Source organism: Ictalurus punctatus, chromosome 24 (genome assembly GCF_001660625.3).
Source record: "Ictalurus punctatus breed USDA103 chromosome 24, Coco_2.0, whole genome shotgun sequence".
Lineage (NCBI taxonomy): Eukaryota > Metazoa > Chordata > Actinopteri > Siluriformes > Ictaluridae > Ictalurus > Ictalurus punctatus.
Window position 1 is genome coordinate 18,929,548 of NC_030439.2, and position 13,295 is coordinate 18,942,842.

Genomic DNA, 13,295 nt, shown 5'->3' on the forward strand with positions numbered 1-13,295 from the left:
CAGGGACCATTAGGCCTACATTTTCCATTAAAACCAATACAATTCCTATTATAACCATTAAAACCATCACAAATTCCATGAGGGTTTCTATTGGGGAAGGGGTGTGTGTGTGTGGTGGGGGGGTGGGGGGGGGGGGCGGTTCAGCACTGTAGTAACAGGCTAAATGTTAGATTTTACCCTCCACATCTAACACCACCAGCAGCCATCACTGTCTCTATGTCTTACATGAAACACAGTCGCCATCTTGTCCACTTCATCACTGCAACTCTCCGGATCCGGTGCACCCTATCCGGTGTCTCCACGCGCTCAGGGTCCTCCTTCTCTCCTCCGCTCTTGGTTACCATGGCGATGACGTCAGCGAGCACCACGGATTTCGGGCCAGTAGAAAGGAAGAGCTCGACAAACAGGGCGTGGACTCGCTGAGACGCAATAACGGTTCCGTCTTTCCTGCGGTATCACTCCGTCCATAAGATCTCTCTTCTTTTTCTTCTTCTTGTTCTTCCTCTCCTCTTCTGATCTTCTCCTCTCAGCTGCGAAAATGCGCGAAATCGTGCACCTGCAAGCCGGACAGTGCGGCAACCAGATCGGAGCCAAGGTAAAATTATATAAAGGCTATATATATATATATATATATATATATATATATATATATATATATATATATATATATATATATATTTCTTTATTTTATTTTTTTAAAGCTCAATTTAAGACTTACTTTTTTAAAAACTTGCATTTGACTGCTGATGTCTACTTTATTATTATTATTATTATTATTATTATTATTATTATTATTATTGTTGTTGTTATTTTTATACATTTTTTTCTGTGCGCTGCTTATTTTGTGTACAGGGCTTTGAGACGCTGCTTTTAAAGGCACTCTATAAAATAAAGTTCATATATATATATATATATATATATATATATATATATATATATATATATATATATATATATGTGTGTGTGTGTGTGTGTGTATGTATATATAAAACTTAAAATGAGGACTTTGCATGTTGAACAGGGTGTGTGTGTGTGTGTGGGGGGGGGGGGGGGGGGGGGGGGGGTGGTGTCGGTTAGAAATGCTCCCTGGGTGGGTTGGGGGTGGGGGGGGGGTGGGGGTAGGGGAGGGGGATGCTGTCTCATTCAGGTTGTATATTTTTGCAGTGACTTGAGTTTATGCAGCGGATTGGATTATAAATATTATAAATAAATGACACACATACAACCCTCTACATTTTGCCAGATGGTTAAAATCTCGTGTGATTTAAGAATATCCGAATTAATATCTAGTTTATTTATTTTATTTTTGACTTACATCCTTTTATTTATTTATTCGTTTGTTTGTTTATTTTGCAAAAATTCATACTGAATTCGCAAAAATACATTCATACCACTCAGATTGTTTTATGCATATGCAACATTTTGGACATGTATATATGACCTAATGGACATGTTTAGTTTTTTTCTGCAGAAGGATGATGTTAATATGTAGCGTTGAGGCTAATCTATAAATAAGTAACACAGATACTTCACTTGCACTTTAGTTTGTTCATTTTGCACGATATTGAGTGCATTTGAATTACAGCCTCTCTCTCTCTCTCTCTGTCTTTCCTCCATTTTTCTTCCTCTCGCAGTTCTGGGAGGTGATCAGCGACGAGCACGGCATCGACCCGACTGGGTCGTACCACGGAGACAGCGACCTGCAGCTAGACAGGATCAGCGTCTACTACAATGAAGCGTCAGGTACTGACTCGTAAGGTTTGATTAAGCAGTGACGTTTAATGCTACACAGCCAGTTCTTCTCAGCGATGTCAAGATGTCACTCACGCAATAGACACTTTTGTCACATTAAATAATAATAATAATAATGAGGACAGGGGGCACGTCTCTGCGTAGATCCAGATTCAAATCTACTAAACAGGCTTATAAATAAAAATAACATAAAATGGAAATGTTTGTGGTTGGAGATTTTTTACACCGGAAACCCATCTCCCTGTGCTCAGGTGGGAAGTACGTACCCCGTGCCATCCTCGTGGATCTGGAACCCGGCACCATGGACTCGGTCCGCTCCGGACCTTTCGGACAGATCTTCAGACCCGACAACTTTGTGTTTGGTGAGGAGACGAACGATGATGAGATGCCTTTCGTGTCAATACGCACAGATAATGCATAATATTATCCCGCTCCTTACGTCTCTGTGATTGTATAACGGTGCTAAAAGGTCAAATTGGTCTGCGCTTATATAGAGCGTTTTATTTTTTATACATACAAATTACATACTATGGGGAAAAATAAACCTATAAACTGTGAAATTATCATGAAAGGAAGGTAGTCTGTATTATGTTTCCGACATCAAATACTAAAATTGGATCATTTATTCGCTATATAATTCCTTATTTAGTTATTTATATGCAAAAAAAAATGGCCATAATACAAAAGTAACTTACAATCGCTTCACAATTACAAAATCGCTATGCTGATAAATGCCCGTGAGCTAGTTTAGTGACGATTTTATTTGCGTTTTTAAAAATAACATCAATTATTTAGTGTGGAAAAGGAGGAGAACGTGAAGAATTGGATACAGAAATGTATTCGTGTATTGTTATATTATATAAAAATTCATATATTGCATATATATTATACAGTATTTGTCATCTGGGTTTATATTTATATGTAGGGTATAATGATTAGAACGACCGATATATCGTTCTCTCGCTTTTTTTTTTAAATCCATGTCGTCAATGGAATACCTCTGTGACACCTATACGGATAAACAAATATATAATATCCTGCTTAAATAGATTCAGCGAGTTAAAAAGTGTTTCTCTGCATGTATGAATGTATTTATTTTGATTTGTTAGGACAAAGTGGTGCTGGAAACAATTGGGCAAAGGGCCACTACACTGAGGGGGCGGAGCTTGTGGACTCTGTGATGGATGTGGTGCGTAAGGAGGCGGAGAACTGCGACTGCCTGCAGGGATTCCAGCTCACGCACTCTCTGGGTGGCGGCACCGGATCAGGTATGGGCACGCTGCTCATTAGCAAAATCCGCGAGGAGTATCCCGACCGCATCATGAACACGTTCAGCGTGGTGCCCTCGCCCAAAGTGTCCGACACAGTGGTGGAGCCTTACAACGCCACGCTGTCCGTACACCAGCTGGTGGAGAACACCGACGAGACCTACTGCATCGACAACGAGGCACTTTACGACATCTGCTTCCGCACGCTGAAGCTGACCACGCCCACTTACGGCGACCTGAACCACCTGGTCTCGGCCACCATGAGCGGCGTCACGACCTGCCTGCGTTTCCCGGGGCAGCTGAACGCAGATTTGCGCAAGCTGGCCGTCAACATGGTCCCCTTCCCACGTCTGCACTTTTTCATGCCCGGGTTTGCTCCTCTGACCAGCAGGGGGAGCCAGCAGTACCGTGCTCTGTCCGTGCCCGAGCTCACGCAGCAGATGTTCGATGCCAAGAACATGATGGCCGCCTGCGACCCGCGCCACGGCCGTTACCTCACCGTGGCCGTCGTCTTCCGAGGCCGCATGTCCATGAAGGAAGTGGACGAGCAGATGCTCAACATCCAGAACAAGAACAGCAGCTACTTCGTCGAGTGGATCCCCAACAACGTCAAGACGGCCGTTTGCGACATCCCGCCACGCGGCCTCAAGATGTCCGGCACCTTCATCGGCAACAGCACTGCCATCCAGGAGCTGTTCAAGCGCATTTCCGAGCAGTTCACTGCTATGTTCAGGCGCAAGGCTTTCCTGCACTGGTACACCGGAGAGGGCATGGACGAGATGGAGTTCACCGAGGCCGAGAGCAACATGAACGACCTGGTCTCAGAGTACCAGCAGTACCAGGACGCCACCGCCGAGGAGGGCGAGTTCGAGGAGGAGGGCGAAGAGGAGGTCGCTTAAATCTAAACCACGCCCCTTTCCCCCCTTTCAATCCGTCCGTCCATCCTTATCTTCATCTCGATTCAGGTGTTCACAAAATTAATCGAAGGGGGGTTTTTTTCCCACATCTCCGCTCGCAATCATGGTCCTTACAGCAGTGAGGTTTAATTTTCATTTTTTTGTGTGTTTGTACGTTGTGAGTTCACTGCATCATCTCCACGTTCACATGAGAAGAAGTTATATCAACTGTGAAGCCTGCTAATGTGTGACTAACTTAACTTCTGTCGAGATCTGAATAAAGGCTGTTTCTACACCTAAGCACCTTTTTCTTTTTATTTATCATGCATATCTATTTTTCTAAATATGTTCCCTCACAGGTACAACAGTGCTCCTTAAGGTCCACTCATGTCCCTTAAATCAGCTGTGAAGCTACGCAACCTTGACTGCCCATGTAACTAAACGTACCGAGCTTGCGTTCGAATTCCGACGACGCCACAGCCATCCGTTGCAATGATCCAAGTGATGGCGTACGTGTACGTGGAGGGCATGTTTGTTCTACTAAACATTATACGCACCCTAGAGGGCTCTTCATCCCATTTTCTTGAATGTAGGGGAGCCTACTGGGCACTGCGTCTCACTTTCTCCACTGAAAACGCTCCCATGTGGGCACTTTATCATGTTTCCTCTCAAGGAAGAACACCATGTAAGACACTCACATATTCTCCACTGGAAGGGCACCCTAGAGGGCACTTTGTAATATTTTCTTGCACGTCGTAGCACCTTAAACGGCACTTTATCATGCTTTCTTGCACCTTAAAGAGCATTTAATCAGGTTTTCTTGCACATAGTGGCTCCCTAGAGGGCATTGCATCACCTTTCGTCCCTTTGAAGGGCAGCCATTAGTGCAAGTGAGCACGTTTTCCTCACTGTAAAGACACCCTCTAGACCCCCTGAGTGCCGCAGTGCTCTTCGGCCATGCTTATGTTTCGATATAGCGCTGAAATATAAGACTCACACGATAGTTTATTCGAAAAACTCGTTCTCACTGGACAAAATATCTGCCTTTTTAGAGCGGAAAAAAAAAAAAGAATCAACGAGTCGTTTGGGAGCCCAAAGAGTCGACTCATGATTCGACTCACAGAGTGTTCCAGTAAAAAAATAAATAAATAAAAGAAAGAAAGTCCACCATCCCAACACGTCATTTCCATTCAGTTAAGGTAAAAAATTTCCCGTCCGTGACGCTTCCATCCTCGTCCTTTCATAGCACAGGAATCTGACACGTATCCCTCAGCAGTTCCCAAACGTGACCTGCTATCCCATCTCGGAGGCCGTCCGCTGTCCCGGTTCCTGTCTGCACTCAGCCACTCGCTACAACAATGCTCACATTCATAACACTGAAGCCTGTTACAGACCTGTGCTGCATGATTTCCCTCTTTATAGCCACGCTCAGGAATGTCCGTAGATCAGAGACGCAGCGCTGCTTCGGGACTGTGCCGAATTCCCACTGGCTGCTTTCATGCGTTTATTTCATTATCTAAAAAAACCACGTTATTTACCACAGGATAAGGAAAGGAAATGGAAACTCCGGTGCAGGAATAGATCGTTACGTTACATACGTTAACCATGAACTACAGCATCAATACACCATCAGTAATGTTAATAAAGGAGTTAATAAACTAATAAAATTAATAAAGTAGTTAATACATGTATTACCTTTTTAAAAGTTTTTTAAAACTCAACATTTAGTAACGTGGTAGGTTTTTTTTCTTCAATTTTTGCTCATTTCCTGTATGGGGACTTATTTTCAGTCGTGGATTAAATAATCAGGTGTCTTTCATCGACTTTTACACAACCGTCAATTAATACCCGTGTTCGTTTACATTGTTAAGATCATTTATGATGTATTAATGTTAAACTTCATGGTTTGTTCAATACAATAAAACACGTGGGGTGTGCTGTTATAGGAAAATAATCAACCACAGGGTAGTGTGATGAAGTGTTACCACACAGAAGTTGATTAATAATCAAATGTCAAATTTGTGCTAGCTCGCTTTGCCAAGATAACAGCTCTGAGTGTTCTCCTATAACCCCTGATGAGGTTGGAGAATACATGATGAGGGGTCTGAGAGCGTTCCTCCGTACAGAATCTCTCCAGATCCTTCACATTTCGAGGTCCACGCTGGTGGACGCTCCTCTTCAGTTCACCCCACAGGTTTTCTATGGGGTTCAGGTCAGGGGACTGGGGTGGTCATGGCAGGAGCTTGATTTTGTGGTCAGTAAACCGTTTTTGTGTTGATTTTGATGGATGTTTTGGATCACTGTCCTGCTGGAAGATCCGACCACGGCCCATTTGAATCTTTCTGGCAGAGGCAGTCAGGTTTTCATTTAATATCCGTTGATATTTGATGGAGTCCGTGATGCCATGTATCCTAACAAAATGTCCAGGAACTCTGGTAGAAAAACAGCTCCAAAACATTAAAGATCCACCTCCATATTTAACCGTGGGCATGAGGTACTTTTCCATACGGCTACCTCTCTGTGTACCAAAACCACCTCTGTGTTTATTACCAAAAAGCTCTGTTTTGGTTTCATCTGACCGTAGAACCCGATCCCATTTGAAGTTCCAGTCGTGTCTGCACACTGAAGACGCTCGAGTTTGTTTTTGGATGAGAGTAGAGGCTTTTTTCTTCAAACCCTTCAAAACACCTTGTGGTGATGTCGGTGACTTCAGATTGTAGTTTTGGAGACTTTCTGACCCCGAGACGCAACGAACTCCTGCAGTTCTCCAGCTGTGATCCTTGGAGATTTTTTCTCCACTCGAACCGTCCTCTTCACAGCGCGTTGAGACGATACAGACACACGTCCAGTTCCAGGTCGATTCATAACATTTCCAGTCGACTAGAACTTCCTAATTATTGCCCTGATGGTGGAAACGGTCGTTTTCAGCGCTTGTGTTATTTTCTTATAGCCACGCCCCATTGTGTGAAGCTCAACAACCTTTTGCCGCACATCACAGTTATATTCCTCGCTCTTACCCATCGTTATGAATGACTAAGGGAATCTGGCCTATGTGTTACCTCATATTTATACCCCTGTGAAACAGGAAGTCATGGTTGAACAATTTCTTATTCCTAGTCACCCAGGTGTTCTAAAAAAAATAAATAATAATAATCAGTGGGAATATACTTCAAATATATTTTTCTCATATTAATTCAGACAATTGCGAACACAACTCAAGTTTATCCAAATAAATATATGTTTGTTAAATATAAGTGCGCAAAAATTATTGGCACCCCTATATTTACCATATATATATATATATATTTGTATAAACCTGAGTTGTGTTCGCAATTGTTTGAACTCCATGAGAGCAGAGTATTTTTTGTGAATTTTTTTTTTATGAGCCTTCTTTGCTCATATTTACTAAGGGAGCCGATATTAGTGGAGGGCACTTTAAGGTAAAAAAAAAAATACCAAGCAGAATTCTCCTGAAATACCAAAAGAAAGCCAGAGGCAGTTCATCTTATTAAATTATAATTTAATATCTGTTTCCTTGCCCTTGTACAAAGTCATACAACTGTACATCCTCTCCAGAAGAAATGTCTTCTGCTGTGTTTATCCAGCAGGATCACCACATATCTGTTTTTCCTCTCTGCCTCTCTATCAGATTAGCATGTTTAGACAAATGTTTAGACAGCTAATCAAGTTCGTTGTTTCTCATGGCGGTGCTTCGTGCGTACGTTCTGTAGACACAGCAAATCGTCCAATCGTTTATCAAAATCAGAAAGGATCAGATATGAGGGATGAAATCAAAGATCTAACATATCGTCTACGTCAACTGATCTTTAGGTCCACAAGGCGATTTATGCCTAAATTGATGCGGTTTATAAAAAAAAAAAAAAAAAGTACTATTACAAATACAATTCAAGTACATTCATCATGAGTTTGATTAAAAGCGGTGCGGTGCGATTGCCGCACTGTGGACATTTCTGGAAAATCTGAGGTAAATAATCACTCGTGGTAAATCCTAGTGGTTCAAGTTTTAACTAATCTAAAAATAACATTTGGTAAACTCTTTAAAAATATATATATTTATATATATATTTAAAAAGTGTCTTTGATTTATAGCATACAGCAGCAGGTAAAGGCAAGTGATTTGAATCAAGACTTAACAAACAGGAACAGGAAAAATGTCTTCTTTGGGAAAGAGGCAGACAAACATCCATCGACTCCAAAAGTATTCACACCCCTGACCTCTAGGGAAGATCAGGTCTTTGTTTTCAGTTCAGGTTTTCAACCAATTAACCAGGTAGGGATTCGACGACGCCTCGTTGCAGCTCTTTTCTCTGTAGTTTACCACAAGGAGAGAATGATGGGTGTGTGTGTGTTGTTGTTTTTTGACAGAGAGCCTCGCCGTGAGCCAACAGCCGTCAGCTGGAACGCTCTCCAGGCGTTACACACCCGTGTGCTTCCTCCTGTGATTCATTCGAAAGTAATCGGACTCGTTTTTGAGAAATGTCCGGTGCATTCGACACCGCGTCCTGGCAGCACTGAGCGCGCGTTAAATGAGTCTCTCTTCTTTGGGCAGTTTGAGGGCGTTCGGTGCCTCGACGCTGCGTGCACCCGTCTGTTCCTCAGAGCTCGGCCTGTACGTTCCTTCCGTCTGCCTCTTCTTCCTCAGCGTGAAGAACAGGAAGACCAGAACTCCTATCAATATGAGGACCAGTATTACCACGATCGGCACAACGATCTCCACGATCTTCAATTCCTGGAAAAAAAACAACACATTTCTCATTTTCTCCCGATTCGGTCATTTTCCAGTTCCCATGCACAGACGTTTTTATGCTTTACGACTCTATCGCGCATGTGTGTCATTTCACGGCGTTACGACACGTTGTGTGACATTTCAAAACAACTCGTACGCTGTACGCAAACGGCATCAATTTCCAAAGCAAATTCTCTTTTAGTGACTGTAATATTTCACTGATTTAACAAAAAAAAAAAAAAAAAATCGGAATTAAATATAAAACATCCGTTTGTGGAAAAGTGGTCGTTGTGAGTATACGTTGTGATTACATAATAAAAGGACTTAAGACTGCCCACTATGGACACAAAATGAAGGGCTAGATGAAAATTCTCTAAATTCTCTTAATGAGTTATCTTGGTCTCTTAAACGTGAAGCGAAATGGAAGTTTAGACCACCAAACTCGGACATATTCATAAAAATCCTGCCTTTTTTGAACATCGCGCCTTTTATGTTATAATAAACGTTCGTATTGCAGGGTTTGTGTTTGAACGTTATAACCGCGGGCACTCAGAACACGTTTTTCGGAACTTGCGTGTGCGTGGTGGAATGAATGGGGCTGTAAATTAGAACGGTCATGATCATCGCTACCTGATCTGCATCGGGACGCAGATCGGGTAAACACAAGGGTGAAGTATAGCATGTGCTCCCTACGAGAGGCATGAACGGACGTCCTTAATTTGCTCATGCTCGCAGCGTATCAGAGGAAAGTGCTATCTGCCCTCTTCCTCATACATGAGCTCACAGACGCCCGTGATTGGCTAGCGTTGCTGTGACAGGTCAGACAGATTACGCCCCTTGATTTCGTGATCTCGTGACAATAGGGTAAAATCTTCAAAGAAAAAAAAACAAAACAAAGCGAAGGTGTGCGCTCACCTGACGTGGAGGACCTGGAACGTCAGTGGCGTTAGTCGGCATAGTGTCATTCTCTGTGAAAGAAGAAGACGTGATCAGACAAGGATACTAAGTGAACATGATGTCTGTTCATAGGTAGGGAATTAATCGCTTCACGTCATGATGTATTCCTAGTAATTTGCCAATGAGTACAATTTTTATTTAGTAAACAACAACACTTCACACTTCTTTTCCATTTCCATTTATATTTAATGTTGTGGAATGTCCATGAAACAAGTTAGGTCCTATCTCTTATGTAATGGCGGCTATAAACCTCTCTTTTCTGTTTGTTAAAGTTGATAAGACTAAAAAAAAAACAAAAAAAACGCAGCTTGTCATACTACCATATCACCGTTCCACTTCCTCCCCCTGACTCATGCTGAACGTTGCTAATGCTAATCAGTAGCATACGTACAGTTCAGCCGGTGAACCTGACCAGAACAGTACTGCCTTCACGATGACATCACAAGACATTATCATAAAGAAACCTCGAAAGATGACTCGTATCTAAACCTGGAGCTGAACGAGCGTGGCACAGCGATGTGCATAAGGATGTAAACGGAGAAACTCCGTAACGGGACATTTCCCAGTGGGTCATGATATTTCGCGTAGGAAAATGTACGTTTGGATCAAGAAGGTGGAAAGATCGAGCGACTAATCTATATACTTCCTGGTCACACGGTGTGACAAAAATGGTTTTGTTTCAACATCGGCTTGTCTTTAAGCGCAAGTCAAGGACAAACCGACGTGTTCTTCTGCGTTTTGTCCTGCATGACGTCACTGAGAAGGGAAAAGTACAACTACAGCGCAATAAAGCGGCACATTTACTCCGTTCAAACACACTAAACACAAAGAGATAGATAGTGGATTTAGGTAGATACCTATCTATCTCTCTCTCTCTATCTATCTATCTATCTATCTGCCTGGGTGTTTTTTTCCCCCCTATTTTTGGCTCAATTTGGTCACCTGGCAATTCCCACCCACCATCCAGCGCCTTTAATATGACAGCTACCAACTGGGGGGGGTGAAGGCACAAAGCAGCGTAACCCACTCTGAGGAAAGTGCTACCCACCCCCTTCTGCATACATGAGCTCACAAACACTAATGCCTAGAGTTGCTGTGATTGACAGGAGAGAGAAAGCGAGAGAGAGAGAGAGAGAGAGAGAGAGAGAAAGAGAAAGAGCAATGCCGTCCCTCCCACCCAGAAAGCACGGGGAATTTCGCTCTCTAGATTCCCGGCCACGGATGCCGGCGTGATCGTCGGGCTTCGACCCCGTGATGTCCTGATGAGATTCTCTGGAACCCGTCTGTTTCTTGAGCGAAAACAACATCATCATGAGAATCCTTTTCGTCCACGCAAATAAGTGTGTAAGTGCGTGGTGTCTCGAATCGTGGCGAATCGTTACCTGCAAATATTGCTCGCCCGTTCTTTTCAAGGGCGCCAATACTTCTCCGCCCCCCTCCATATTTACACGTTAGCTCCCAAATATAGGTCAAACTGCTTTCAACGTACAACCCCTTCCCATGAGTTACTTAGTCCTGCGTTATCTCTGTGCACTTTCGTCCGTGAAGGGGTTATTATTTACTCGAGTGAATGATTAATGCTTTCTGTGAACCTCTCTCTCTCTCTCTCTCTCTCTCAATCTCTCTCTGTATTTATCATGTGGGTATTTTATTTTCAGCTACATTATGACAGTATTGACTGTGCGTTTGGGTGTGAGTCATGCTTCCTGTGTTTCTGTGGGAGATTACGGTGGTACTCATGAACACTGCATTCCTCGTGCCTTGTCATCGCTGGGCCGATGACCTTGAAGCGTCACAGGAGGACGATCGCACACATCAAAGCAGGTTTTCATCAGCTTCACCGGCCGCGGGGGTTTGTTTGTTTCGCTCTTTAAGAGCGCACTTACGGCGCATTCTTACCTCCTGAATACCTACAGCCTTTCTGAAATAAGCTGACATGCTTACACTTGCCTTGGACAAAAAAACGAACCTCACAACCGCGGTGAAAGGTGCGTCACGTGTTGAGGTCATAAGCTAACTCGGATCAGATCATTTTATTCATAAATAACGCCTTCCCAGATTTAAATAAAATAAAAAAGGACATACTCAAAGTGCCCTTGATAGTACCACCTCAGTGAGGGAAAAATACCTTTACTTCTTTACTTTAAGGAGATTAGTAACTCTTCCAGCCTCTGCTGTAGAGATAAACTGAAATGACTCACTGGCAAGCCGGAGTAGGTGGCCGCCTGCCGTGAAGCCCGTCTGCAGCATGGTGCGCTCCAGAGTGCCTGGATCCTGCGACAAACCGTCACTCCGACACCCTCCGCCCCGAGCCTCTGGACGCTCAGTACGGCACCGAGGAGAAAACCATGCTGGGGCTGAATATCACCACAGCGGCGTCTGTAATCTCCTCGTAACTGTAGGAGTGAAGCACACGCCTCGGTTAAAAATGCACGTCTGTCTCGTTTACGTGATGTGTCATGACCATTCAGCCCATTCGAATCTCTTACACCTCGTGATATCTGCTGCAGTACAAGTACAACAGGGTTTTGTTTTGTTTTTATAAGACAGGAAAGAACTTCCTATGAGGTAATAACTTCCGATTTTCAGAGTTCAACCGACCTTGAGCGTACAAACGTTTCCGTTAGGAAGAAAATAACAAACATTTTTGGATATATTGATACCGGGGAGATTTAGTGTTAGATTTTATAACAGTATCACAAGCAATATAAATAGACAAACAGCGTCTAATAATAATAATAAGAAGAAGAAGGTCGGTGTAAATCTGTGTACGCCAAAAATCCGTACTTCTTGCTTTCGCTTAATTTGTTTAAAACATCGTTTCTTGCGGTTTTATTTATTTATTTATTTATTTATTTTTATTTATAGCAAATGATTTTGTGGGTTGGACCTTATAAATATTAACGATATATTTCTACATATGTATTACAGATATATATTTACAGCTCATTATGACATAACAAAAATGAATAATAGTGTATATCATTTTTTTTAAAATGCTGTCTTAAAAAAATGGTCACTATGTATTATAACGAGCTCTGAATCTTCTTGAACAGTCCTGCTGTAGCTCACACACAGCCTTCTACAATCCGGTCCTGAAAACGTCTTACTTCTTTCTCTTTGTTCTGGTTTTTTATCATTATTATTATTATTTTCGGTTGTTTTTACCTTGCTTTGACCTTAGTTCTTCGAATTGTTTACCTTCTTGAATTCAGATACATTGTGAATACGTTCCTTTTCTCTCACTCAGAAACCTGGCTTGGGGCTGGGAGGTGTGGCTAATGGGAGTGCAAACTTTTGCACTCAACTATACACTCTCGGAAAACAAGAAGACTTTTTCACGAGACCGGTACCCTGAAAAGCTCTGTTTCTGTACCTTTAACAGATCCGTCAGCTGGATCCTTCACACATGAGGTGTCGGACTGATGGTACCAAGGAATGTATTATTACTGTACGTGTCGGGATTCTTCATGACATATCAGTTCTGACCCGTGAACTAACTTCTGGCTGATTTAATGGGTTACGTTTCACTCGTTATCACATGCATCAAGCATGGTCATGTTCATTCAGCAGTCGCAATTAACACACACGGCCAAAAATAAAGTCCCTTCCGAAACTATTGGAACGGCGAGGCGGATCCGTCGGTCCGTACACCAAAGGCGTTTGGGTTTGAGG

At 42.8% G+C, this 13,295-nt stretch overlaps 2 protein-coding genes across 2 annotated transcripts in view; one reads left to right on the forward strand and one right to left on the reverse strand.

Annotated features, from left to right (window-relative positions):
• Positions 1-218: 218 nt before the first annotated feature.
• Positions 219-4,216, forward strand: tubb4bl (tubulin, beta 4B class IVb-like). Its single transcript, XM_017455130.3, has 4 exons — positions 219-595; positions 1,635-1,743; positions 2,004-2,114; positions 2,862-4,216. Exons 1-4 carry the CDS (start codon positions 539-541, stop codon positions 3,917-3,919), a joined length of 1,335 nt encoding a protein of 444 aa, XP_017310619.1. The 5' UTR covers positions 219-538; the 3' UTR covers positions 3,920-4,216.
• A 3,203-nt stretch (positions 4,217-7,419) lies between these two features.
• The window catches only part of crb3a (crumbs homolog 3a), an 8,139-nt gene continuing 2,263 nt past the window's right edge, over positions 7,420-13,295 (reverse strand). The window contains exons 2-4 of the mRNA XM_017454513.3: positions 11,822-12,016; positions 9,579-9,631; positions 7,420-8,666 (exon numbers count right to left, since the gene is read on the reverse strand). Coding sequence (XP_017310002.1) covers positions 8,460-8,666; positions 9,579-9,631; positions 11,822-11,870 — 309 coding nt within the window. The 5' untranslated portion in view covers positions 11,871-12,016 and the 3' untranslated portion in view covers positions 7,420-8,459. The remainder of the gene's footprint in view (positions 8,667-9,578; positions 9,632-11,821; positions 12,017-13,295) is intronic.